This window comes from Ictalurus furcatus, chromosome 16 (assembly GCF_023375685.1).
Source record: "Ictalurus furcatus strain D&B chromosome 16, Billie_1.0, whole genome shotgun sequence".
NCBI classification, from domain to species: domain Eukaryota; kingdom Metazoa; phylum Chordata; class Actinopteri; order Siluriformes; family Ictaluridae; genus Ictalurus; species Ictalurus furcatus.
In genome coordinates this window covers 1,837,928-1,847,842 of record NC_071270.1, presented here as the reverse complement: position 1 = coordinate 1,847,842, position 9,915 = coordinate 1,837,928, and the positions used below count along the sequence as shown (strand labels likewise).

The following is a 9,915-nucleotide window of genomic DNA, read 5'->3' as shown; positions in this document are numbered from 1 at the left end:
TATATGGGTGTTGCATTTTTCAGGCAGAAATTCGATCTCTATTCTTGTTGCTTGCTTCCTGAAGCAGGAAAGAATTAATTGGCTTCTACTGTTACTAGCATTATACTTATCAACCGTTTCCCTGAAAATCTTTTTCAAAATCTTATTTAGTTCTTACTATTTCTTGTGCTAGGTCATTTCTCCCAGTCAGAAGGTGCAGTCTTTCCAATCGTACACACCGACACATCTGAATAAATTAGGCAGGGGTATCTGGCTCACTTTCCGCTGTTGTAGATGGTCCGACATGGATACCAACCCCCCCCCCCCATGACCACATACAAGGAAATGAAACGCATCAAATCAAACGTGCGGTTTAGTCGTAATGAGCACACGCCCGCTCCGAACACGTAAAGACATTAACAATTTAGCAGATTAACAACATTCATCTTCATGAGAATGGCCGAAAGGATATCGCTAGTGAGAAAATGACCCTTTCATGCGCACGTATAGCCTGCTGTTTTTTTATATCTTTACGCCTGACCGTTATTATAGTGTAAATACGGTCATAAAAATGTGCTAATTTCATAAAGGCAAGCTCCACTGCTTCTTCCTTTTGCAACTCCATGGCGCGAGTCTCCCTGCAGTTGCTATGATGCAAGGGTTGCCTGGTCGATGAAAAATAAACTGCAGTTTTCTTTACAACCAGACCAGCGTGATTGGATCCCCAGTGTGTGCCAGCTAGTTTTTTTGGTCAGCAACAAAATCCTTTAAAAAAAAAAAATAAAAAAAAAAGGTTTTCTCACTTAGTCTCAGTGAATCCTTGGCAGGATTTTAACGTTAACAAAGAAAATTAGGGCGACTGTTCGCCGAATTTTAAACAAGGAGGCTCCGCCCAACAGTGGGCCACGCCAATCTGATCCTGAGCTCACGTTCCTGTCCGTAAGGAGCTCTTCATGCGTCCACGTGGGTTTTCTCAGGGTTCTCCTGTTTCCTCTCGATGCCGGTGGATGGTGTGGCTATACTTCACTGCCCCTGGGTTTGAACGTGTGTGTATGATGCCCTACAGTGGACAGTGTATAGCGGGGCTCGGTTGTCTGATGAAACAGCAAAAGAAACAGGATCATATCCTCTACCGTACCGCCTGCCGAAATACACGCCCTCCGTCACGCGGCGAGACGTAACGCGGCTTTCTCCTGGGCGTATGACCGAGGCGCTCGTTTCTCATAACGAACAATCGGAACGACGTTCGGATCTGACGCGAAGCGAAGAACGCTATCTATCAGAAAACATTCTCTGAGGCCTACTAATGGAGATTAATATGGAAAAGATGAAAGGCGATGTGTAATGGCGCATCGCTCACCCCAAAAGCCATTCTCCAAAGCTCGAACAATAATTATAGAAATACGCCGCGTCTTGTTGCACTTTAACTTCAGATAATTACTGTTGAGAGGAGTGAGGCGGCTCTTGTTTTATCGCCTCGCTTTACTTCAAAGCCTGGGTGTAGGTAAAAATTACCACGGAATGAAAGATACAATCCCCCCCCCCCCAACACCGATTGAAAAGTTTCTCAGCAGTAGCAATGCATCCTTTTGAACTAAAATTAAAAGCAAGCCATTTATTTTCCCGAAAAAGAAAAGAAAATCAGCAGCATTGTGCACATCTGCGTACGACGCGCAGTAGCATTTCAGAACCACGTGGCGTCTCAAACCCTTGCAGTCTTTCACTGAATGCTACTTTCGATTCTAAATGTCCTGCTGTCTGTTTCTTTTTCCTTTATATCCTCCTATCAAATATAATTTACCATTAATTTTTTTCCTAATTACGATCCGATTCAAGATGAACAAGATCGAAGTCTGCTTTATGTACAGATAATTCAGTTATTTTTGGACGGAGGAGTGTGCGCGTTTCATTTACGATATCAAACGAGAAATGTCAGAGATCAGTAGTCAATTAAGACTGAAAACATTTCACAGTTGGAAAAATTTAGACCTCTTACGATTCGTCTTTCCACAATAGCACTTTAATTAGTAGACAAAATAAAACATAGAGATGAAGATAATCACTAATCATACTAATCATCAAATCAATCAACAGCTTTATTTGGAATTTGCGTTGAATCCGTAGCAATAGCAATTGGTTTGGTTGTATTACTTTTTATTTGGCTGGATTTTTTATTCCAAAATTCCATTTCCTAATGCTAAAAGTCGATCCGTGACTACAAGCAGGACTGGCGGAGGTGGATACGAGCGAGAGTGTAGAGTCGTGCTATATGCAGATATTTGTGAGTCAGTCAACCACGTACGAGATCTTTCCCAACACAGCTGGTATCGTATTTTAAAACGAGAGAAAGGACGGCGAGAGAGACAAATGTTTTTACAAGGCTGCCAATTGCTTCTTGTTATGAGCATCACTTTTCGTGGTAAGCATCCTCATCCTAAGGGCTCCGTGATTATATCTCAGCTGTTGCAGGTGCGAACGATAATCGCTTTCCGGCACGCGCTTTATTGTGTTCTCTAATCATGACTCATTCAACGGCAAATTCTTCACTTTCTCTAATGGGACGTGGGAGGAGGGCGGGCATTTTTTTTAAAGAAGCAAGGGTCCCCTAAAGGGTGTTTTTTTTTTTTTGTCTCCCTCCCTGTCTGGAGCATAAAACCTTTTCAACAAGGCTTTCTCGTGGCAATCTGTCTACATCGACTGGTTTCTTGCTGTGCTGTTCGGTTCTGCTTATTAGCTCTGGTTATTATACCGCATTTTAAAATCACATCCAATCGTGTTACGTCTCAAAAGGCTGCACATTTAGAATGACATCTGAGGATTTGGGGTGTACAGATTGTCTTTTAAAACCCACTAAATTAGAGGAGAATGATTTATCCAAGACACATTGGATTGGCATGAGGTTTGTTTGTTTTTTTTTTCCTTTCTGTAAAAGCCCGTAGTGTAGTAGTAAGGCTGAAATGTAACCGCCATTATCACACTGGGTACTGGAACTGGGTATTAGATAAACACGCTTGGCATGGAAGCTCAAAACATAACAAGTTACCCAAAATGTAATCTTGAAGGTGGCATTAGAAGAAGAAAGACTTCATTAACATGTACATATACACGAACGGTATGGGGAAATTCTATTTTCGTTGCATGTCCTAACTTGTTAGGGAGTTGGGGTCGGAGCACGGGGTCGGCTTGATACGGCACCCGTGAAGTAGAGTGGGTTAAGGGCTTTGCTCAAAGGCCCGACGGTGAGATCTAGTCGGTGTTGGGATCTTGAAATCTTAACCTTCTAATCAGTAACCCAGAGCCTTAACTACGGAGCCACCGCTGCCCTAAATTAAAATGAGTTCAACAGCTTTAATGATAATTGAATCATTGATTACAGTCTGAACCGAGCCAGTGTTGTCCAGAATGAATGATTTAACACTATTATCTCCCTGCGTAAGATTTAAACAATGATCCACTTGTAGCGTTTCTCCATAAAACCACATCCTGTTGTTTTCAGATGATGGCGTTGGAGCAAGCGACGAAGGAGAAGAATCAAAATTGGAACAAGAGCTCAACCCCATCACCAGCAAACAGGACTCCATGAGGGAGCTCCACGAGATGGCGACAGCGTTTCCACCGAGCTTCGACCCCCAACCCGACCTGAAGGTCCTCCGTGGCGTTCTGCTCACGAAGAGCTTTGAAGGAGACCAGCAGTTTTTCGGAGATGGCGATCAAATGGGGGCTCACCCAACCTCCCCAAGACTATCTTACTTAGAACCTGGAGATCCACTCGGAGCGACTCGCGTGGTTCCTCACGAAGATGCACCGGCTTTCTCGGACATCGCTACCACGGTCATGACGACAGTCAGTCCTACCAGTCCTGGGAAGCTTGTCTCTATAGGCCAAAATAGGCCAAGCAAGAGAAGGATAGAAGGCAAGGTGGAGGTCTTGGGAGGTCAAGTGGTTAAGGCTGCGAGTCAATTAAGAACTGGACGACAAAGAGTTTCACCAAAAGCTGAACCGTCTCCCAGGGTGGATTTGACACAAAAAGAACCTCGGCCAGCAGGGAAGAGCATTATGGGTAATCCCACACACGTGGATGGAGATACAACCATAACAAGCATCATCCAGACCACAACGGTAATTAGCACTATGAGAGAACAAGGTACGTAACATTAGCGTGTGCTGTCTGCTACTGAGCTTGGGTTGCAGTCTGTGTGGAGTTTTGCATGCTTTCCCCATTTCCACTTGGGTTTCCCTCTGGGTTCTCTGGTTTCCTCCCACTGCCCAAGAACATACTGGTAGGTTGATTGGCTGCACTAAATTGCCCAGAAGTGTGAATGAATATGCAAGCATGATGCCCTGCAATGGACCGCCATCCCATCCTGGGTGTATTTCCACCTCGTGACCTCGTCTATTCCCGAGATAGGGTTCAGATCCACTGCGACAGTGAGCGTGGTCATTTTTTTTGAAGCTTCATCCATCCATCCATCCATCCATCCATGAACAAACTTTTATACTATACTATTACAGTATAATCAGAACGAGGACCACTAATACATACAGTGTTCAGATCCACTGCAACCAAAGCATAACTGAATACACGTGAAAGAATGTTCTAGAGCATAGGTATTCAGTATTTAGTTTCCTTTCTTACAAAGAGCCTTTTAATACTTAGCCATTACTGACTAGTTCACTTTCCTGGTCTGCATCTGGACTGTGCTCCACCAGTCGGTGACCCCTGTTCTAGAGGATCAGGAAGCGCCAGATGGAAGTTCTAACTGTATGTCTATTTGGCTTATCTGCATGTGCCTCTTTCTTTTCCAGGTCAGTGCAGCATGAACTTAACAGATGCCGAGGGCTACATCGAGATGCCGCCGAGCTCCGATTCGTTCGAATCCGCTATGGATTGCACCTACTTTGTGACGGTCTATCTCGGATATGGGGTTGAAATTCAGGTCGGCCATTTCTCATAATCTGCAATGTGTGCGTTTTATTTATTTATTTATTTATTTTTATGTGGTCTACAATGCTGGGTGATCCTTTTCGAGCTTCAGAGGGACACTAATTAGCATGGGTTATACCGGTCTGTCACACTCTTCTGTACGGTCAAGAAGCTAATAACTCTCGAAAATTAAACACCTTGAGCAAGCGCACTGCTCCTCTTTTGGTCCACCGCACGGCTAATCAGCAGACTCTAATTGTGTTTAAGATCAGAGGAAATTCAGGCATCCTAGGCAGAATCATTACTCTGTTGTGTGAGTAAACACTTACGAGCTATGTGACTTCTCCTTCTCTTTGCACGTCAAAAAAAAAAAAGCATAGAAAATCTGCATTTCCTGGAAAATGTTTTAAAGATGTCGGGCTTCATTGCTCTGAAAGAAGGGAGACAAACCCATCATCCTGCAAAGCCTCAGTGCATGGCTCAGTGGAAATAGAAATGCAGCGGAGCTTTTGATGGAAGCTGTTGTGGGTTTTATGCAATCATGTGGAACTTGTTATCTCTCCTGTCGAGAGCCAGACCGCAGTCGATACGATACTATTGAGCAGCGGCAGCTGAACAAGTGGCTAGGCGTGTAATTTTGGATGTATCAGTTGTGATGGCAGAAAATAGGATTTAAATCCCATCGTGAAGCGAGAGTGAGGTACAGAGTTTAAGACAGAGAGAAATTGAGTCGTTGTGTTGAAGAACATTGACTTTTTTTTTTTTTTTTTTTTAATCCGCATTGTTCTGTCTGTGATCTAGGTATAGAGGGATGTTCAATTTTCTCATGAGCAGCGCCGTCAGGGTTCGCCTAACGTCACAAGTCCGTTGCGTTCACGATCACGGCGGAAAACATTCCGTAATCCGGTTCACGTTCTTACCTGCCTATCCGTTCGAAGTCGTTCGTTTCGCACGCCGAGCCATTCACCTTCACGCGTCTCGACAAGGCCATGTTATGATCGTTACGATTGTTATGATCATGAATAATTCCAGAGGTCACGTTTGCACACAGACATTTTTGACTAGGTTCTCCCGTTTGCTTCTTTTTTTAAATTCTTTTCCTGTGAAACCAAAACTCAAGTGGTAAATAACATGCCTGCTACAGTTTTTTTTTTACCTGCAGACTAGAAGCCGTTCAGCCTGGCAAGAGATACGTGTTTTCCGTGACGTTCTCGGCAAGCGTTCTCGCCACAAAAGCGAGATAATTAAAGTGTTCCGGTCCTAATGTCTGGTTTTATCTATCAATACAGCAGTTAGTCTCCTCTGCTGACCATAACAGCCCCTTCCTCGCTATCAGGATACTTGAAACGGGAATTACTGTGACGAGTCGAAACGATCGCTTTACTCTGCATGCATTGCCGAGCGCGGATCTCTACCACACCGTCGTATTCGCTTGAAGCAAATCCCGGGCCCGTGACAGCGATCACACTTCACCGGTTGTACCGGACCCGGTGGTCAAATGGCCCCGGGTCCGTTATCTACATGACGGTTACCGGTTTGGTAGGTTCGGTCTTAAAAAAGGTTAAACCCGGCAAACTAAAGGGTTCTTCAGTATCCTAAAGGTTGTACGTTTAACATGGGGGGGAGGGGCTTTGGGGGTTTAAATGTCCTCCATAGAACCTTACAATTTTATAAGAGAGTTTAACGAAAGTAAGAATGTTAAATATCATAAGAACCCTTCAAAGTGTACACGCATTGGCCTCAGATGCACTTCGTCGGTTTACACACTTACCCTTCCACGTTGAACTTTATAATAGAGCGTTTTCTATTCCAAGTACAACCCATTCAGCACCCAAGAACCATCTAAACCAGGGCTGTCCAATCTTATCCGGAAAGGGTCTGGTGTGGGCGCAGGTTTTCATTCTAACCGAGCAGGAGGCGCACCTGATTCCACCCGTTTGATCAGTTGATCTCGGCTTTGAGATTGAGGTGTGGCTTCTGCTCGGTCGGAATGAAAACCTGCACCCACACCGGTTGGTTTTCCGGATAAGACTGCCCACCCCTGATCTAAACTATCTAAACAATCCTTGAGAAACCCCAGGCATCTGGCTTCTGAGAAGAGCGTGTCCCTTTTAGAGAAGGAAGTAGAACATTTTAGGAAGCTAAGGAGCCTTTTAGTTAGCTAAGAACATCTCAAGACACCAATTTTATTTGTCAAGTTTTAAGACTTTGCTTAAATGGCTTCTGTACAAACGGTGATACTAAACCGATGTGTTTACGAGGTGAGGGTGTGAAGATTTCGCTCCTACAGCGCAAAACTGTTAGCTATAAGCTTCCCTTATTCTCGGCCTTGGAGCTCAATTCCAATACTCCAAATCTACATCGGACGTGTATTGTATTTTTCATATTAAAAATCATAAAAAAGGAAACCGGTTATTAAATTCTCTCTCTCTCTCCAATATCTTTCATTAGCTTGGACGCATTCGCCGTCTCTGTATAGACACGGCGTCTCATCACGAATGAAAATAGCAGATGATAAGGAGTTGATTGGAGAAGCTCTCCTCGGGGCTGGCCCTCAGCTGACAAACTTGCAAATTGGCGTGTTGTGATTGCCCGTTTGGTTTTCTTCCCTCCCTGCAAAAATGTCCCAAAATTAATTGCATACATTTACTCATTCGCTGGCATTTGTAATTCCCCAAGCAGCCAATTTAACGCGCGTGACTTTGAAATGTGGAAGCCATCTCGACACTGCTCTGGAGGGCCACGATAAGTCCACGGTACGAGTGTGTTTGTTTGAATATGGATGTGTTTGGGGTTTTGTTGTTTTTTTTTGCTTGCTGACTCCTAAGGGGTTTGGCATTGTAGATAGGATTAATGAAGCTTTGCTTTGTGAGTACAAACTCTAATTCTCGGATTCTCTCTCTCTCTCTCTCTCAGTCCATTTGTCTCTCTCACAGATGTTATAGTCTTGGCTTTAGACATGCTAGCCATCAATCTCTCTGGCTTCTTTACTGCCTTTGCCTAAGCACTCGGGCTCTCGGGTCTCAGCAGGCGGTTCCGGTGCAGCAGAAGGAAAGGCGGCGGGAGGGGAGAATGGACCGCTCTGAAGTCAGCTAAATTCTTGATGCTGCTCTTAGATCTGTGCATTCTGCTAAATCACTTCCTGGGTTGTTTGGGTTTTTTTTTTTTAAGTTGTTAACGAATCAGCTTGCATTGTGATTCATTCACAAGTAGACGGTGTAAACAGGCTAGCAGGGCTAAGCTCTCGCTCTCCTTCGAGAAAAAAATGTGCGAAAAAAGGCTCAATTGACACCCTTCATGAAAATGTGAAGAGAGAGAGAGAGAGAGAGAGAGACATGTCCAGAAATATTCATGAACATTAGCAAAGAGACAGGACAGGCAGCCAGCCAGATATATAGACAGACAGCACTCCAAACATATTGCCAACCGTCATGAAAATGAGCACAGTGAGAGACAGACAGACAGACAGACAGACAGACTACAGTCCAGAAATAGTTCAGGAAAGTGAGCAGAGAGAGACCCTCAGAAATGAACCTTCATGAACGTGTGCAAACATCAATATATAATAAATGGACAGACAAATAGATAGAGTGAGCATGGAGAGAGAGCTGTAAAAATATTGGCACCCTTCATGAAACACACAGGTCACTATATAATAATAGGTATACAGACATATAGACACAGACTGATAGATTAGACAGACAGACAGCTATTGGATGGATGGATGGACGGACGGACGGACAGCTAGTCTGTCCTCCAGAATTGTGGCACCGTTCATGAAAATGAGCAAAGATTAATATATTGATAGACAGACAGAAAGACAGTTACAGTAGACACGTATGTGAGTGATTCGTGAGTGCGGAATTTCTCAGGTACTTTGAGAACCCAGAATAGTTGACGGCGTCGATGGCGTTCTCCTGACCGGCGAGCGCATCGTTACTCTGTAGCGTCTGCGTCTACCATGCAGCCCTGTACAACTCACGCCCGGATGCATTACAGGTGTATTTGCCTCCTCCATAGTGTTTGACTCTGAGGTGAGCTACAGGCGATGAATCACACATCCGCCTTGTACACCGTATATTCACCGGAGAACGGAGGGGTGCAGTAGCATAGCGGGACCTCGGAATACAGATCCTGTTGCTAGTAGAGACCGAAATCTAAAGCACAGTGCCGTCTAAGCTGGGTCAAGCTGTTCACCTTTCACTTCTTATTATTAGACATGTTCTTATACCTGACTGTTAGACCTCCTGGTCTATTCAGAGATCTCGGCATCGCCGCCACCAAGATTCACACCCACATGTAGAAAATCTGAGCAGACTGAATGTGCAAGGTGTAATGCATGAAAAAAAAAACAACAACCAAGAGACGGCTTCTCTCTTCCACAGGTCTCACATACCGTCGCTCATAGCTTAGCTCACAAACACCCATTTGTATATAAACAGGTCACAATAGAGCAGATTCAAATATTGTGTTTAAAACAAATTTGAAGTGCAATTGGGGAGTTCAGGTTCAAGACGGCTGTAACGGCACACCCTCGAGTGTTTTATTACTTCCTTAAACTAGAACGTATACACACTTCCTGTACTGGTTTAACCCGGTGCAAATCTAAAGAAGCAAACGTCAGACATTTTGTGTCCAAATGGGGCAAATTAAGGATCGTTTTAAAACTAATCGCCAGTTCGTCTGTGTGAGTGCGACTGCTCTATAACTCCACGTCAGTCAATAACCCGAAGAACCGAAAGACGTGCTTAACATCGCTGTTCTCCCAAAACTGTCAAATCACTGCTAAATGAATATTAATTGTTAATAAAGTCACTTCCCTTCCCCCCCCAGTGACCTATGGAAACAGGAATTACTTTGTAGACGTGTGTACCGCTGGACTTGTCTGTGGAGTAATCACCTTTCCACTTGACCTTCATTAATTCCCCCAGCGTGGGATCCAGTAAACATGCAGACGACGAAGACAAGAGCCCTGTGCCGGGGAGAGCAGTTCATTTATCACTACCCGTCAG

General features: G+C 44.3%; 1 protein-coding gene across 1 annotated transcript in view; it reads left to right on the top strand.

Moving 5' to 3' along the window:
• The first annotated feature begins 3,359 nt into the window (after window positions 1–3,359).
• The window catches only part of sez6a (seizure related 6 homolog a), a 54,532-nt gene continuing 47,976 nt past the window's right edge, over window positions 3,360–9,915 (top strand). The window contains exons 1-2 of the mRNA XM_053645848.1: window positions 3,360–4,123; window positions 4,750–4,916. Of these exons, the coding sequence (XP_053501823.1) occupies window positions 3,559–4,123; window positions 4,750–4,916 (732 nt within the window). The 5' untranslated portion in view covers window positions 3,360–3,558. The remainder of the gene's footprint in view (window positions 4,124–4,749; window positions 4,917–9,915) is intronic.